Source organism: Pangasianodon hypophthalmus, chromosome 22 (assembly GCF_027358585.1).
Source record: "Pangasianodon hypophthalmus isolate fPanHyp1 chromosome 22, fPanHyp1.pri, whole genome shotgun sequence".
NCBI classification, from domain to species: Eukaryota; Metazoa; Chordata; class Actinopteri; order Siluriformes; family Pangasiidae; genus Pangasianodon; species Pangasianodon hypophthalmus.
In genome coordinates this window covers 10,895,880-10,914,583 of record NC_069731.1, presented here as the reverse complement: position 1 = coordinate 10,914,583, position 18,704 = coordinate 10,895,880, and the positions used below count along the sequence as shown (strand labels likewise).

The following is an 18,704-nucleotide window of genomic DNA, read 5'->3' as shown; positions in this document are numbered from 1 at the left end:
TTCTACAGTACCATTCTAGGCAGCAGTGACTAAATAGCAGTGTTAAATGGCAGCACAAGATGTTGGTAAAACACTGTTAAAACACTGTTTGCTGAGAATTAAGGGTCCAGCTGTTCCTGCATGTAAACACACATTGGTCTCTCACTCCCTAGCACTTATGCCTCAGTTTTGTGTGTTTTGTTTAATTACAGTGCCAGATTGTTGTGGTTCCAACAGGCTAATTCCTGCTGAATAAATTAACCTAATGCGCTACATATGAAGGGGGGCGGAGGGGGTGGGGGAGTGGGGGTGGGGGAGTGGGGTGGGGGGGGTAGAGTGTAAGGTGTGATGGATTCATTAATTTTCAGGGATTCATTCAAATGAATTATCAAGATGTGTCAATTTAGCAACAGAGAAATAAAATAATTTTTTACGGTATCTTATAATCCTCCATAAATATTAGCTGAAATTTAAATGGGTTTCTACTCTGACTCTGAGTAGCAGTATTTGTTTGCAATATTTGTAATTTTACTGTTCTCAAATACAAACCAATCTAGTGTCTAACCTGAAAAGTAAATCTAAAATGGTCTGAGTCTCCTAATTGTTCTGAAAATAAAGGAAAATTAATTTGATATATTGATTGATTGAGAGAGAGAGAGAGAGAGAGAGAGAGAGAGATGTGACTCTCTCAAAGCAAACAGTTTAATTACAGCCAGGTCACCAAAGCAGACAGGGGTCAACATCTCAGGGCAAATTAAGACCTCTACCTAACCCAAGCCATCTGTTTCACTCTAACTCTCAATTTATCACTCTTGCCCCTCATTTTCCTTATTCTCTCTTTTCCCTCTATCATCACTTTTCTATTTTACCTATTTTAGCCCAAATGACATCATGGTGCTTTTCTCAGATGAGCAATCTCATTTGGAAGACTTGTTATTGGCAACATATGGATGTGGGATATGGATGCATTTCATTTAAAATATGCAGGTTTCATAGGTTTAAACACAAAAGGGCTTCTGTGACTGCTCTTTTGAATTTATTACTGCAGAGGAAGGTACAGACAAGTGAAGTAAAGATAAAAACAGTGCTGAGGGAGACACTGGCATGGCTTGCATCCACTTGTCCACTTATTGGGAACAGTCAGTGCAAATCAATACAAAGTTATTCTGACTGATCTCCTTTATCCTATGAGAGACCACTTCTGTCATGATGGAAGTGGTCTCTTACTTGTCTACCCCCATCCACAGTGCACAAGGAGTCACTAAATGGTTTGTTGAGGATAAAAATGATCGGAGATTTTCAACCTACGTGTTAGACAGCACTTTCCACCATCATCAAAACAACAATTCAGGAAATATCTTTTGGAAGAATGGTGTTCATCCCTCCAGTTCAAGGGACTTGCAGAATCGATACCAAAACACAGTCGTCACTGTTCTGGGGTGATCTTACTGAAACACTTTATGTTGGTTTTCCATTAATTTGTCTGTGACCTTCAGTTCTAGATAGAGGCTTCAGTTTTACAAGAGAACAGTACATTTCTCACTTAGCATGGAATTTTTTTGCATAATACAACCTGTCATTGAACAGCTTCCTCCTCCAGTTGTGGTTGATACTGAGTCCTTAAATATAAAATTAGAATATTTAAACATCCTAACATCCTATAAGTCAGAACGTGAAGCTATGAACATTTTATCATAATGCATTTAAACATAAAATATCTTACCCAACAACAAGAAGGGAGGTGCTATTTAAATTGTGTTTAAAAAGGTTTAACTCGCCATGTATAAAATGTATGTTTACATTTGCAAAGATGTTCTGAACCATTTAGTGGGCTATATGTTGTATGATGTATTCAAAGTCTATTTTTTAAAAGAATGTTGCATATTTGGTCATAAATCATATAATCTGTACTACTATAATGTGGTTACTTTCAGTTATTATTGGGGTGAAATTATGACACAAAATTCAAATTCGATACGATTTCAATATAGCAAAAAATTTGTATTGCCTTATCTTAGATTTCAATTTTTGACTAAATTGGCTAAATTGATTAAAACATTGAACATTATAAAAGTGCAAAAACTGAAACTTCATAATGATAGTGTTTGTGTGATCCATTCAGACTCTTAGCAGCATATAAAGAAACAAAAGCTGTGCATTAGAATGGAACAAAATTAAACATGGCTAACTTTCACTGGGGGCTGAAGCACAAGGCTTTTCTTATTCTGTTGTTAGTTAGTTAGTTGTGTTGTCAGTGCCACTTTGTGCTCTGTAGTCCTAGATGCATTTTTAAATCTTGTGTTCTCCACTATCAAACATGAAGTTACCAGTCTCAGACTTGGACTTGGAAGGCCACTGAAGAAGATTGAACTCATTGTCATTTTCACAAAACCAGTTTGAGACAAAGTTTTTGCTTTGTGACCTGGTGCGTTATCATACTCGAAGTAGCCATTAGAAGACTGGTAAATTGTGGCAATGGAGGGATGATTATGATCAGCAACAATACTCAAATAGGCTGTGGCATTTTAGAGATGATTGATTGGTATTAACGGGCCCAAAGTGTGCCAAGAAATCATTCCCCACACCATTACACCACCTCCACCAGCCTGGACTATTGACACAAGGCAGGTTGGGTCCATGGATTCATGCTGCTCTAACCCTACCATCTCTGTGCCTCAGCAGAAATCAAGATTTATCAGGCTATGTTTTTCCAGTCTTCAACTGTCCAGTTTTGGTGAGCCTGTGCCTACTGCAGCCTCAGCTTTCTGTTCTTGGCTGACAGAAGTGGAACCTGACATGGTCTTGTGCTGTTGTAGCCCATCTGCCTCAAGGTTTGATGCGTTGTGCATTCTGACATGCTTTTCTGCTCACCACAACTGTACAAAGTATTTATCTGAGTTACTGTAGCCTTTCTGTCAGCTCGAACCAGTCTGGCCATTCTCTCATCAACAAGCCATTTCTGGCTGCAGAACTGCCACTCACTGAATGTTTTTTCTTTATTGCACCATTCTGAATAAACTCTAGAGACTCTAGAGAAAATCCCAGGAGATCAGCTGTTCTAGAAATAGTCAAACCAGCCCATCTGGCACCATCAATCATGCCAAGGTCAAAATCAACGAGACCACATTTTTTTCTCCTTTCTGATGGTTGATGTGAACATTACCAGAAACTGCTGCCACACGATTGGCTGATTGAGAAAGATAAAAAACTTTATGTAATCTCTGTTTGGGAAAGTAAAGAGCAGTATCACTTTATCAAGTTTCCTAAATATAAATAAAGTTTGTAATGATGTTACTTGAGAGCTAAAACTAGCGAGTGAATTATGTAGCCTAGATAGATGCTATATGTAGATACAGCAGATACGTACAAGAAGACATTTATTATTCAGAAAACCCACTGGTAAAGCAACAACCAACATTAAACATAAAACCTCTATACATGTGTCATAGCCAAATGCTCGGACAATTTGTTTAGCTTAGTTTATGTAGATATAGCCACTAATTTAGCCGATACAAGGTTCTTATTACAGAGAATTGAGTGTTTTGGGGTAATAAATAATATTTATTTATTACGGAAAATATAAATATTTAAATGTTTACAGACCTGCTAAACTTTACACTTACATTTTTCACATAAGCATTTTAACAGCGGAAAGTGAAAATATGCCAAAAGAGCAGTCCTTTTTTCCCCTAATAAAAATGCCAGATGAGCCAATTGACGTACGAATCTGGAATGAGTGACAGTTGGGCAGGTGTTTTGAGCTCTCCACTTAAAAGGTGTGCTGATATGAGTTCACTAATATGAAATAAAATCTATCAATGTGTGTTGAACTTAACTATCATTAAACAAGTATATAAAGTAACAGCAGCTAAGTATACACTGATTAGCCATAACATTAAAACCACTGACTGATGAAGTGAGTAACATTGATTATCTCATTACAATGGCACCTGTCAAGAGGTGGGATATTTTAGGCAGCAAGTGAACAGTCAGTTCTTGAAGTTGACGTGTTGAAAGCAGGAAAAATGGGCAAGCAAGGATCTGAGCAACTTTGACAAGGGCCAATTTGTGATTGTTAGATGACTGGGTCAGAGCATCTCCAAAACGGCAGGACTAGTGGTGTGTTCCCAGTATGCAGTGGTTACTACCTACCAAAAGTGGTCCAAGGAAGGACAACTGGTGAACCTGCAACAGGGTGATGGCTAGCCTGTCAGGTCCGGTCCCATAGAAGAGCTACTGTAGTGCAAATTGCTGAAAAAGTTAATGCTGACTGTGAATAAAGGTGTCATAACACACAGTGCATTGCAGTTTGCTGTGTATGTGGGTGTGTAGCCGCAGAGAGGTCAGAGTGCCCATGCTGACCCCTGTCCACCACCGAAAGTGCCTAGAATGGGCACGTGAGCATCTGAACTGGACAATGGAGCAATGGAAGAAGGTCGCCTGGTCTGATGAATCACATTTTCTTTTACATCATGGAAGACCTGGTGCGTGTATGTCACTTACCTGGGAAAGAGATGGTACCAGGATGCACTATGGGAAGAAGGCAAGCCGGCAGAAGCAGTGTGATGCTCTGGACAATGTTCCGCTGGAAACCATTGAGTCCTGGCATTCATGTGTATTTTACTTTGATACATAAAACCTACCTAAACATTGTTGCAGACCAAATACACCCCTTCATGGCAGCAGTATTCTCTATTGGCATTCTTTTATCTGGTATTCTTTCAGCAGGATAATGTGCCCTGCCACACTGCAAAAATCATTCAGGAATGGTTTGAGAAACATGGCAAAGTGTTCAAGGAGTTGACTTGGCCTCCAAATTCCCCAGATCTCAATCCGACTGAGCAACTGTGGGATGTGCTGGACAAACAAGTCTGATCCATGGAGGCCCCACCTCGCAACTTACAGGACTTAAAGGATCTGCTGCTAATGTCTTGGTGCCAGATACCACAGCACACCTTCAGAGGTCTTGTGGAGTCCATGCCTCAATAAGTCAGAGCTGTTTTGGTAGCACAAGGGGGACCTACACAATATTAGGCAGATGGTTTTAACATTATGGCTGATTGTAGTATATAATAAGTATATATAACACCAGTTAACTATATTTATTAGGGATGCCACAGAAAATAGACTTTTTCAGCTGAAAGAGAAAAAAGACACAATTTTGACTAGGAATAAAAAGATTAAATAGACCTGCAATGCAGTGTGAAATCGAACAATTTACAAATAATTTTGATGATATTTATAATTGGACAGTGATTTAAACACTGTTTGTTGGCTCCTGCAATGGTCAGAAGCCATTCATGGTTTCAGGAGGGACATTAAACAAGTGATTTTTTAAAAGGATTATATCGAAAATGTAGTCTTATTGTTGTTTCTTACTGCATTTACCACCCTCCCCACTTACTGCTGTATTATACTGTGGTTTTATTTTATTTTGTTTTCCAGATAATAATAGGCAGTCATTTTACAAACGTTTTATCTTATTATATATATTCTATAAATATTTCTCTTGTTTCTCCTTTTTCCTGTTTCCATACAGAATAGTGACAAAGTCACAAAGTCATATGACAGACATATCTCGCGTTTATTTTAACGAGATTTCAGGGTCAGGCGCACTTCAAAGGGATCTCTACAGGTGAAAGTTTGTGAAGTGTGTGAGTCTCATCTGTGAGTGATCGTGTAGTGTGCACACCACTACATCCACCAAAGAACTGATCCCAAGCAATTAAAGTATTGTAGTGTGAGCAAGTCAGCAATTCTGAGGTTTTGAATGTCTTGTAGTATAAGCAGGTCAGTGATTCTGAGGTTTTGAACGTCTTTCTTTGTCTTCACTGTTCCCTCTTTCACATATCTTTATTTTCTCTTCTCACAACCAAGCAGGAATTGTTATCCGTTTACAATGTCCCACCAAATAAATTCCTAAATAACCCCTGACACTCTTACAAGCAGACTTAGCTGGGGCACCATCAAGAAACTGAGGCTTCTAGATGAGGGCAAAAAATCAAGGGAGTGAAGCAAGAGCTAAACCAATTATGAATGGGAGAGTGAACACAGCAGCCACAGACAGCAAATACTTCAATCTATGGCCCACAACAGAGAAAAAGTACTACCACACCAATTTTCTCTATTTTCCTCTGGTACCCAAATGTGATTTGCCCAGACAGGTGTGTGTGTTTGTGGATTATGAGCTAATGTGTGTTCAGGAATTGTGCGTGTGTGTGTGTGTATGTGAAGCTTAAAGCTGATTAATCCAGTCCCACTGCCATAATGAGAGCAGAGAGCGGCAGGTACCTCAGAGAGCTCAGAACATCGAACTCTTGCCTGAGTCTCAACCCCAGCCAAGCTCTCACTCCATACACACTTCAAAGGAGTCAGTACAGCACAGCACTGAGGAGGAGAGACAGAGGAGACACAGCATGGCTGGGGGAAGGGGGTGGACGAAGGGATCCCTTATCTCCTCCTGAGAGGATGCTGCTCTGCGGAGTGAGATTGTCTGGAGCTGCCACCTGTCCCAGCCATCTTTGAAGGCAGCACTAAGCATGTGATGGGTCTGACCTCCTTCAGCTCCTTCTCTTTTATGTCTCTCTTCATTTTCTGCTTTGTTACACCCCTCCCCCATACTCCCTGCCTCTCTTTCTGTCTTTCTTTCTAGCTGTGAGTCTCCTGTGGTCTCTTCTCCTGTGCTAAGCACATGGGCCAGGGATGTACCTCTTGTTATTGAGCCCAGACCCCATAATAAAAAATGGGAAATATGTTAATTACTGTTTTCTCTCATGTCCCTCCCACCAGGAACACAACTGGCTTCGGCAAAGCCCTGAGTGGGGATAGCAAGGACAAGGATATGAAACTTACCACCAGAGACAAGATGCTTGATTCATTGAAACAAACACACAGAGGCCTGAAATGAATAAGATGCTCTCTCCCTAACACCAACAGTGATTAGTAACACAGTGTTCAGAGGTCACATGGAAGAGGATTAGCAGAAATATAATGGTTTTATCCACTGCCTATCCACCTTAGGGCTGTGGACTTATGTCTTGCTGTCTCATATCTTGAAGCTATTCAAATTATTTGGATTGTTATGTATAGCATTTTTTTCTCCTTTATAGAAAGATCTTGGAAGATTTTAAGCATATTTAAAAAGGATTTGTGTTTTTGCTTGCATTTGTATTCTGATTTGAGTGGTGGTTTCAGCACGGGAGTAAGACAAGATGCAGATGTTTGCAGGAAGATTTACAAACATCTGTTTTTTAAGAATCAAATGACTACAAGGAAGAATTTTATACAGCCCTTAAAATGAGTAACTCATCTCAATTACTTCAGTGGTTTGAGACAGGGCTTCAGTTATAGCCCTGGAGTGTTTTGTCTTTCACAACCCATCTCTGCATCAGCATGTTACACAGAAGAAAGATATACAAAGAGGCACAGAATAGGCAGAGACTACAGCCAAACATGCCAAGGCTCCTCTGATACACTGCATCCCACTGAGCCATTCTGGAGTGAGAATGTAAAACATACTTATGTTTCTCTTTCGTGATGAAGTCTTTTTTCTCTTTCTTGAACTTAACAAGACATGCAGCTCTTCATGTTACCAGGAAACAGGAAAGTGCAAAGTCCTCCATCATGAACACTTTGCTATGTAATAGCTTTACCTCTGACTGTTACAAAGGGCTGACATTGGAGACTCCTTCCATAAATGTTAAATTAAACGTCTCCTTAAAGAAAACTTCACCATATCAATGATTATACAATGTTTTTTTAATCTGTTTATGTGGCACATCCGCATACACGTTCCTGTGTGAGAAAAAATAATGTATTAGAATGAGCACATTAATATAAACCCTGTACCTGGAACTAATGTCTGGGCTGCTATTACATAAAATTAATCAACACCTTCTGAATCAGAACTGAGTGTTCAACAGGTGGTCTAACCTACAGTAACTGCTTTATCCTGGACAGGGTTGCGGTAGATCCTGAGGCTATCCCACAAGGCAGGAATGTGCCCTAAAGGGATGCCAGATTCTACAGATTCTGTTGATATTCAATCCTAAATTTGATCTTACCTGTTTTATTGAAGCTGGCAATGTGGTAAACAGTTTATAGTTTAATTAAATTTTACAGTGAGCGTGTTTTATAGAATTAATCATACTGATTACACTAAGACATTCAACCCTTAACTTTTGGCGTCTAATCAATCATAGATGAATGTTTAGTTGTTTTGAGCAAATATTCTGCAATGTTACATTTCAAATTTGTACAGTAGATTCAGTACTATTCATGTCACATTTTCATGCCATGACTCTCTCGATTCAGTTGTAAGTGGAGACCAGCCACAGAATTCGTGAGTGCAGTCAACCAGTTCCATCCATCCAGCCAGCCAGCACAGCAGAATCCATCCCAGTCTTCCATTGCTGCCTTCATCTAGTCCAACAGAGACACGCTCCACCAAGGGCACTAATGTAGAGAATATGCCCAGATATGGTGCCCAATATTGGTCCCTGGAGGACTAGTGGTTAAGCCATGGCACTCTGACTTCTGCGGCCTGGGTTCAATGCCCAGCCAAAGACAGTGCACTCCCATTGCCAGTCCCAAGCCCAGATAAAATTGGGGAGGGTTGCATCAGGAAGGGCATCCGGCATAAAAACTGTGCCAAATCAGATATGCTGACAAATGATTCACTGTGGCAACCCCTAACGGGAGCAGCTGAAAGAAGAAGAACAACAACATGGTGCCCAAAATTGTGGGTGTGATCAGGGTCAAAACTATATCCTGTCCTGCAACTTGGTTTCACGTTTTTCCAAGAAGAAGATTTCATACAGCCAGAAGATGTAGGTCTTTTTGAGCAGCCAGTCAAGTGAGGGACATGAATAGTTCAATTATTCAGAGTTTGGTGAAGTAGTTATACAGCTGAGATAATCACATACATGTCCAGTATAACCCTGTTTTTCTCATCCAAAAAACTTCCTTTGCTGTTTCAAGATTCATATAAAAGGCAAGCATTTGATTATTTGTGCTTAAATAATGGAGAAGGAGGAAGGAGATCCCCAGCAAAGATGAGAGGTTGCATCACCAGCAAGTGGCTCACCACTGGTGGGACCTAGTGATCCTCTAATCAGCTTACAATATAAAGACTGCTAGTAACACTTACAATGCAAACAATCACATATGCATATTAATATGCACATAACGCATATTAATCTCAAATCACAAATCTCACTCTTGATCTTTATTTCATTAATGCTCCATTCAGTCCTAAGGTCTTATGCACGTTTGATATTAGTAGAGTGATGTGGAAACTCTCTTTCCTGTGAGAGAGAAAAAAATTGCAATGGAGACTCCACTAATGTACACAACAGGGGGATTATTCTACACACTTCTTACCCTGAAGGATGCTGTGCTTTCTAAGATGCTGAACAAACACCATTGAGAGGGTCAGGGAAAAATGTGAGGTAAGCCAGAGAAAAAAGGCAGGAGGTGTGAAGGATGACAAAAGGTTTAAGACCCTTTCCGTATCAACATTATCATCCTCTCCTCTTTTCTGGTCATGGATCTTCTGCCTTGTTCTCAGACAGCAGTAGTGTTGGTGGTGTGGTAGACAGGTGTGTGGGCGGCAGGTGGAGGCTCGTTTAGGTGCATTAGGCCCTGCCATGCACCAGCAGGAAGATTAATCACACTTTACGTGCCTCTGTGCTCACCTCCCTCTACTACTGCCTACACAGCAAAAAGAACTACAAGCTGCTCTCCATCACACACAAACTAATAAGCATACACCTGGGATACACGTACAGCCTGACAGATTTATAACAAGGAAAAGGAGTGCAAAAATTTTTGGTGCTGTAGAGAAACAGGTGTCATGGCTCAGTTTCACTGGAGTTAAAGGGTCATTATTTTTCATTCCTTAAAGTCTATGGAAAGAAAGTCTATGATTGGTAACAAAGAGGGTTTTAAGACCTGAAGTGTAAGGCAGGCTTTTGAAGCTCTGGCAGAAAGTACTCTTTGTCATTCTCACATCCTACCAACCAAATCCACTAATTTATTCTAATCATTTAACAACACACCAAAAAGGTAAAAGACCCTGATTTGTTAATAAAGGAAGAAAAAAATGTGGGGGGGGGGGGGGGCGTTGAACTCTCCATCTATGTCCTGTAATGCGAATATACTGATGGGGATAGTAGTCATTACAGTTGTTTCAAGTTTACAACTTAATTTGTCTGAAACTCATCAAATCTGCTGTTATTTGTTAGATTTCCTCTGAATTCTTATAAAAGAAAAAGCATGAGATCATGATTCCCCATTCTATCCAGTTCATGTTAGTGCTGCTGAGGTCTTCCATGTGGAAAAAATTGAGTTATTTCAGACAGAGTTGCCCCTTTGACTTCTCATTCTCCTTTTCAACTTCTTTTTTTTTTTAAAGACAGTGACTTTTCCATGCAAACACTGACCTCTGTGCCTCCTGGAGCTTGAAACCTTCACTTTCCTCTACAGTTTACCCAACTTGTGTTAAGCCGACTGGAATTTTTCCCCTATGTTCACTCACTGTGCTTTTCATTCCCTCTTTCCTTAGTCTTTCCCCACTTCTCTCTGTCCTCCTCTACTCTCTTAGTTTCTTTCCCAACATGCATAGTTATCCCACAAACCTGCTTTCATATCACCTCCAGACCAGGCTTTATGAAAGGTGGCAGCTTTGCTGAGTTGGACAGGCCAATATTAGCCCCTGATGTTGTAAGAAGCTTGATCGGTCCAGTTGTAGTTTAACCTTTCTTCATTCAGACAAGTCAAGATCAGTGCCACTGAAGCACAAAAAATAAGAGCTGAGCTAATGAACTGACTAAAGAGAGAGACAAGTTAATGCCCTGGGAGATGGAGTGAAAGTTTGAAAAAGAGACAGAAAGACTCATTAAGAACAGTGCACTATTTGGTCAAGACCTGCTTGAGGCCAGTTTAACCAAACTAAACAATTACATTGAATTCCAGTCTGTTGGTGACAGACAGACAAAAGCTGCTTGGCCAAAATAACCTCTTAAAAGGCACATCTCTCTTTTTTTCTGGCTTTCTCTTTTCTTTGAGCACTAATACTTGCTAACAAGAATCTAAGAAATGAAAAGAACAAGTGAGAAAAAAGAAACAAAGAAGGAAAGAGGAATAGTGACTAAAAGAGAGGCTGATGGCTCCCCTTCCTCCATGGCTTTGATCAGAATGCTGATGAGGTTGTGCTGGAATTGTGTGCTTACTCTCAGCCTCTAATGAGAGAATTAGGGAATAGAGTGTCTTTCCCCCATACTGGCCTCCCTTCAGGCAAAAAATGAGAGAAAGGGACTGAAAGAAAGGGCAATTAATCAGGTGCAATAAATTTGTGTGAAGTTTTGCTTTTGACCTTGCAAGAGGAAATGCTTCTCATACATATAAGCAATTGCTTCAGTCGTCAGTTCACTACTACAACTACTGTTATGAGAAACAGTGTAAGAAAACAGGTTTATTCCAGGAATTCTGACAGCCTTGCACAAAGCAAATCACTGAATCTCTTACGGGATTCTCTCTTGAATCTCTGACAGAAAACTCATTGATGATTCTACCCCACCATACTTGCAGCTATCCTGTGAGTTGCAGTAAAAAAAAAAAAATAAAAAAAAAAAAAAGCTGCAGCCATTAATAGAACTGGACAATATATTCATATATCACTGATATATCACAATATGTCACAATGCACTTTCTGAGAATACAGCAGATAAAGGGTCTCATTTAATAATCTTTTAGTAAAGTTGTGTGCAAATGTCTGCATAAGCCGAACCAATCAAAAAAATTCCACCAGAGTTATCAAAGACTGAAAACACTGAAAAAACACTGATTTTCTTCGTATTCGTGTATGTATGTTGATAAACACCAATCGCCCTCTAAATTACCAGGCACATGCACAGCTGATTTGCATTTGGTGACACCCACAAAACTCCATGAAATGCAAAGCTCGCACAACAGAAATGATGAGCAAATAGCAAAAAAGACTTTCACACGTCTATGCCAATAAAAATATATTATCTAACAGCACCTGAAAGGCCAGAATCCAGAGCCAAATTATGTAAAAGGGGAATTAAATGTGAATTAATGCTGGCTCTAATAAAGACTTAACAAATAACTTATTGCACTGCATTAAAAGAAGATGCCGCAGCAAACAGAAGCTTACACACCGCCTGTGCGCTCCCTCCTTTTATACAGTGGCATTTTTAATTGAACAAAAAGTCTTATATCTTTATAAAAAAAAATCTCTATTTTTTTCATATTGAATATTTCTTTAGACAGTGCCATCAATATAAAACAATTGGTTTTCACAAAAGTTTCATAAATGTAAAATTGACAGGATAGTCCATACATAAAAGTGCACCAACTCATGTTGATTTGTATAATTTGAAGCCAATCAATCGAGGTTTACATTATTTAGTTTTCTTATTCATAAAAATTACAAACACTCAGTAGCATGTGTAGGATATGAACATTTTTCCAAAATTATGGGATTTTCATGAATACTAAATTTTGATTAATTGCAATTAATGAATACATTCATATCCAGCTTGATGAACATGACACATTATCTGTAACTCTGTAATACCTACCAACTCAATTACTTAGGCTGATATCAAGCATTTTGAAGTAAATGATATCTGGCAATCAGTCTGCAAGCATGGCCAATTAATAAAAGTGCTCAAGCTTCCCCTTTTGTCTGCTCGTTAACCACATATTGCCTTCAAACACAAAGAAATACCACAGAGAAAATGCTAGCATTGGAGTTCCCAGAGAACAAATGGTAGGACTGAATTCCGAGCTTGCCAGTTAATTAATTTAAATTATTTTAATTCAGTTAATTGTATTTTTATATGATAAGCAGTGTTTACTCTGGCCTCTATATAATTTGTTTATATTGGTCATTATAATTTGTCATTTAGTGAGAAAACATCATTCTAAGCTAAGATAGCTACCAGCACAAATGCGACAAAAACATAATGCTTTGCAGACAGGATAATGCATTACCAAATACTTGCATAAAATGTATTGTAGACTCACTGTAGATTAGAGCCGAATGATTTTGGCTGCTGTGCCAACATCGACATGTTCTGCATGTGCAGTGCTTGCAACACAAAGGCTGACGTAGTCAAGTTGGTCAGTAACATTATGCTAAAAGATTTTTTCTGTTTCATAGGAGACAAAATCTACAAATGTTTGAAATTTGCAAAACATTACATTACATATCTCAAACAGAAAATATTTAGTCCATGTGAAAAGAAACTGTTCAAAGGTTAAGCATACATACACCGATCAGCCATAACATTAAAACCACCTGCCTAATATTGCATAGGTCCCCCTTCTGCCACCAAAACAGCTCTGACCCAACGAGGCATGGACTCCCCCAGATCTCTGAAGGTGTGCTATGGTATCTGGCACCAAGACATTGGCAGCAGATCCTTTAAGTTGCAAGGTGGGGCCTCCATGGATCAGACTTGTTGTCCAGCACATCCCAATGATGCTTGATCAGATTGAGCTCTGGGGAATTTGGAGGCCAAGTCAGCACCTTGAACACTTTGTCATTTTCCGCAAACCATTCCTGAATAATTTTTGCAGTGTGGCAGGGTGCATTATCCTGTAGAAAGAGGCCACTGCCATTAGGGAATACTGTTGCCATGAACGGGTGTACTTGGTCTGTGGTCCATGTCAAAGTAACACCTATATGATTGCCAGGACCCAAGGTCCAGGACCTTCTTCCATTGAAAAATGGTCCAGTTCTGATGCTCACGTGCCCATTGTAAGCACTTTTGGCAGTGGACAGGGTCAGCATGGGCATTCTGACTGGTCTGCAGCTACACAGCCCCATATGCAGAAGCCAAGATGCACTGTGTTCTGACACCTTTCTGTCATAGCAAGCATTAACTTTTTCAGCAATTTGTGCTACAGTAGCTCTTCTGTGGGATTGGACCAGATGGGCTAGTCTTTGCATTGCATACTGGAAACACCCTACAAGATTTGCCGAGAGGCCCTGACCCAGTCATCACAATTTTGCCCATGTCAAAGTCACTGCGATCCTACCATTTGCCCATTTTTCTTGCTTTCAATACATCAGCTTCGAGAACTGAATGTTCACTTGTTGCCTAATATATCCTACCCCTTGACACGTGCCAATGTAATCAATGTTATTCACTTCAACTACCAGTGGTTTTAATGTTATGGCTGATCGGTGTCGAAAATATTGGTATTGGCCACCAAAAACCCATATTGGTTGACCACCAGGCAAATTTCTTTTTGCTCCCTGTTAAACATTTATTTATATGGCACCACAGTTTTTCTAGTAGATTTTAGCAAACCACATATACAACTAAATACAGTCAGAAAAATACCTTCGTATACTGAACTATGACTTCCCTGGTTGGCAGCTGTCATGAAATATGTGAGATCCATGACTTAAGTGAGCCCAGTCCTTTTTCACAATATGTGAACACTCATCAGTTTAAAAAACTGACCTCTGCAGCTGAATAATGTATACTGATGACTCTGCACCATTATTCACTAAACGATTTTGTGATACTGGCCACTTCAGTATAGTCAGTGTGAAAAGTGTTATTGGCAGTATAGTGTTGACAGCATATAAACCAGTGCTAATTTCAGTAACTTCTACACTACTATCATGTCAGTATGGCAGTCACTTACTATAGTGAGGGTCCAGGTAGCCATTTCGGGGGTCCATTGCAAACAGTGTGCCCCGGTAAGGGAGTGTGTGTTCAGGGAGGTAGGGCAGGGAGGTTTGCAGCTCCTTCTTCACCAGCAAGGGTCGCTCTTCTGTGGAGGTGGACGGCTCATCATTCAGCTTAGCAGCCACCAAGCCCTGGCCTGGCACTGGTAGCTGTCCGCTAATCACATTGCGCTTCTCCCGATGGTAGGGAGAACTAGATCTCTCTTCTTCTATTAGCAGCAGAGAAAGAGAAAGGAGGAATAAGAGAGATTTCTGTTTTACAAATGAATTTGCATTGTATATTTGAACTCTAAGCAAAAAGGTGACAGTAATATGAGAAAAAAGTGAGTTTAGTTTTGTGACAGGGTCACATTATTTCCATCTGTGCATAGACTTTAGGAGGATCTGCAAGCATTAAGGAGTTTTGTGTAACTGATATCAGTAATATTGTTTATACTGTAAAAATATTAACTGGAAAATAATATACTCACTATCCACTTTAATAGGAACACCTGTACTTCTGCTCATTTATGCAGTTATCCAATCACCCAATCAGCAGCAGCACAATGCATGAAATCATGCAGATACAGGTCAAGAGTTTCAGTTAATGTTTACATCAAACATCAGAATGGGGAAAAAATGTGATCTCAGTGACTGCAACCATGGCATGATTGTTTTGATTGTTTTGTTTGTTTCCGAGTATTTCAGAAACTGCTGATCTCCTTTGCACACACAACAGTCCCTAGAGTTTACACAGAATGATGCAAAAAAACAAAAAACACTGAGTGAGCACAGACACAGGCTCACAAAAACTGGGCAGTTGAAGATGGTCTTCAAATGTTCTTGTAGAATTGGACGGTGAGTGTATATTGGCGTTTTAAATACATTATTTTAAATACATTATTATATATGTTACACTGGGTCCCTGGAGGACTAGTGGTTAGGCCACAGCGCTCTCACTGCTGCAGCTTGGGTTTGATTCCCGGCCAGGGAACCAACCCCAGCCAGTGCCATTCCCAAGCCTGGATAAAATTGGAGAGGGTTGCGTCAGGAAGGGCACCCGCCGTAAAAAACTGTGCCAAATCAAATATGCAGACCACTGTGGTGACCCCCAACAGGAGCAGACGAAATAAGAGCATTATATACATTATACTGACAAAAGTCTAATGCTACCAAATCAAAACAGATTGTATCTGTCAATGGAACATCCATTTCTAAATGGTGAACAGAACAATGTAGAACCAGAAGGCAAGCAATGCTGAAAATCTACAAAATTTGAACTTTTATGGTTGTGTAATGCAACAAATTCATTATCATAGTCCTGTCAGAGCCCATTTACATTTGGCATGTTTTCACACACATAGAAATGCACTGTAGTCTGTCCATGGAACATGTCTAGTCATGCTGAATGCTCTTGTGGAAGCTGAAGTATTGCCTAGAGCCTCCTGGTTTTGGTTACTCCCAGCCAAATAAAACAGCTCTCAACTGCAACACACACAAACACACACCTAAATCAAAATATCCCCATCATCTAAACTGTTAGATATTCCTATCCTTGTGGGGACATTTGGTCTGCACCAAGATATAACATGCGCACACACACACACACACACACACACACACACACACACACATGCTCTCTCTAGCCAGAGAAATAAAACAAGCAAACATCCCAGCAGCAAGCATTATGAGGATTTCCCACCATCTCTCTCCCTTTTTCATTCTGTCTCTCTCTCTTCCTGTCAGCTCTCTCATTTTTTTTTCAAAGACACAGAATCCCATCGAGGGAGCAACTGAGTTTTTTCCCCTGCATTCCAAACTGCCCATTAAGTGCCCTCATGGGTAGTATCAACACCCACAAGCTCACCCCACTCCCTCTTTCTCTCATTCCCCTTCTTTGTCTATCTCTCTCTTGTGCACATACACTTAGAGCCGCTCTCTATTTTAATACACCTCCCTAATTGCAAACATGCCAGCATATTATACATGGCGTGTGTGTGTTGTGGAGGGTAGAGAGATGCCCGTGCATAAAGCTTTCCACAGTGGGTCTGAGCTGCAGAATGTACTCAGTTTACATAGACTTCCATGGGTTTTTAAGTGGTTTTGTGTTGTTGAATCAGGTTAGAGAGATTAAGGTAAACGGGTAAACTGTTTACCTGGCCTTCAGCCCTTTACCAGGTCATTACTTCATACAGCAGCACCAGAGTTAGCTTTCATTCCACTACCTTTCTTCAGACTGGGGAGACTAGGACTTGTTTTGACCACGATTCACAAAGTTTGCATATCCAAGGACAATAGAATTTACAGAGTCTTCACATTTACCTTATCAACATAATACACACTCTATACTCTTTTATTCATTTATTTATATTGTATTTTGAACTGCTTTCAGTGCGTCTCACTGCCTTTGGTCACCATTGTACTTGGGTTATATTGCGAACAGAAATTAAAACTAATTATTTTGGATCTTAGTAAATCATGGCCTTAGAGTATAAATGCTATAGCACTGCTTCCCAACCACTTCTGTACCAATAATCTCTGACTTTCTTCTGCCTCCACATCTGCAAAGCAATCTTAGTCTTTAAAAATCTTCTAGTGCCAAGTTGCATCATCAGGATGGAATTTGCCCAGGATTTGAACATGAAAATACAGCTTTAAAGACAACTGGTGTCAGTGGTGAATAAGCAAGATTACAATAGATGATTAAATCTTTTCCTTTGGCGGAATCTATCCATCCATCTTTTGACTCATTCATTTACAGGAGAAAGGAGAATTGGAGAAAAAAATGCACATGCATCCTATTAAATTGGAGCTTTTCATTAGTTACCATTCAGTCTTTCAGCATCTTCTAAACTTTCCTTCTTACACACTTTCTTACACATTTCTTACACACACAACAATCTCTAGAGTTTACACAGAATGCTGCAAAAAAAAAAAAAAAAACATCCTGTGTGCGGAGAGTTTGCAGGCTGAAACATCTTGTTGATGAAAAACATCAGAGGAGAATGACCAGACTGGTTTGAGCTGACAGGAAGTCTATAGTTTGTATATGCACTGATCAGCCATAACATTAAAACCACCTGCCTTGAGGCATGGACTCCACGAGACCTCTGAAGGTGTGCTGTGACACCTAGATGTTAGCAGCACTGGATATGATAGAAAGGTGTCAAGACATAGTGCATCACAGCTTGTTGGTATGGAGCTGCGTAGCCGCAGACTGGTCAGAGTGCCTATGCTGACCCCTGGCCACTAGAGGACACTGGCCATTAGAGAATACCATTGCCATGGAGGGGTATACTTGGTCTGCACAATGTTTAGGTAGATGATACCTGCCAAGGTAACCATGAAAGACAGAACTCAAGGTTTCCCTGCAGAACATTGCCCAGTGCATCATACTGTCTCCACTGGCTTTCCTTCTTCCCATAGTGCATCCTGGTGCCATCTCTTCCAACGGTAATCGACTCACACACACACTGCCATCCACATGTTGTAAAAGAAAATGTGATTCATCAGACCAGGCCACCTTCTTCCATTGCAAAATGGTCCAATTCTGATGCTCACAGTGGACAGGGGTCAGCATGGGCACTCTGACCGGTCTGCGGCTACACAGCCCCATACGCAACAAGCTGCGATGGGCTGTGTGCTCTGACACCTTTCTATCATAGCCAGCATTTACTTTTTCAACAATTTGTGCTACAGTACCTCTTCTCTGGGATCGGACAAAACAGGCTAGCCTTCTAAAAAGCCAGGCTAACCCTGTCGCCAGTTCACCGGTTGTCCTTCCTTGGACCATGTTTGATAGGTACTAACCACTGCATACCAGGAACACTCCAAAAGACCTGCTGTTTTGGAAACACAGGCCTCTGAGCGCCATTCGTCCTCTGCAACTGATCCAGAATGCAGCTGCACGATTGGTTTTCAACCTTCCTAAATTTTCCCATACCACCCCATTGCTGCGCTCCCTCCACTGGCTTCCTGTAGCTGCCCGCATTAGATTTAAAACACTGATGCTTGC

The 18,704-nt window shown here is 40.3% G+C and overlaps 1 protein-coding gene across 5 annotated transcripts in view; it reads right to left on the bottom strand.

The window, feature by feature from the left end:
* gli3 (GLI family zinc finger 3) overlaps positions 1 to 18,704 on the bottom strand; it is a 173,122-nt gene that overhangs the window by 97,349 nt on the left and 57,069 nt on the right. For 3 of the 5 annotated variants that reach the window (XM_026937842.3, XM_026937843.3, XM_053228055.1), the window contains one exon: positions 14,668 to 14,919. The exons of 1 other annotated variant lie outside the window; for it this stretch is intronic. In XM_026937842.3, coding sequence (XP_026793643.1) covers positions 14,668 to 14,919 — 252 coding nt within the window. The remainder of the gene's footprint in view (positions 1 to 14,667; positions 14,920 to 18,704) is intronic. One more of the 5 variants, XM_026937844.3, reaches the window with a different exon arrangement.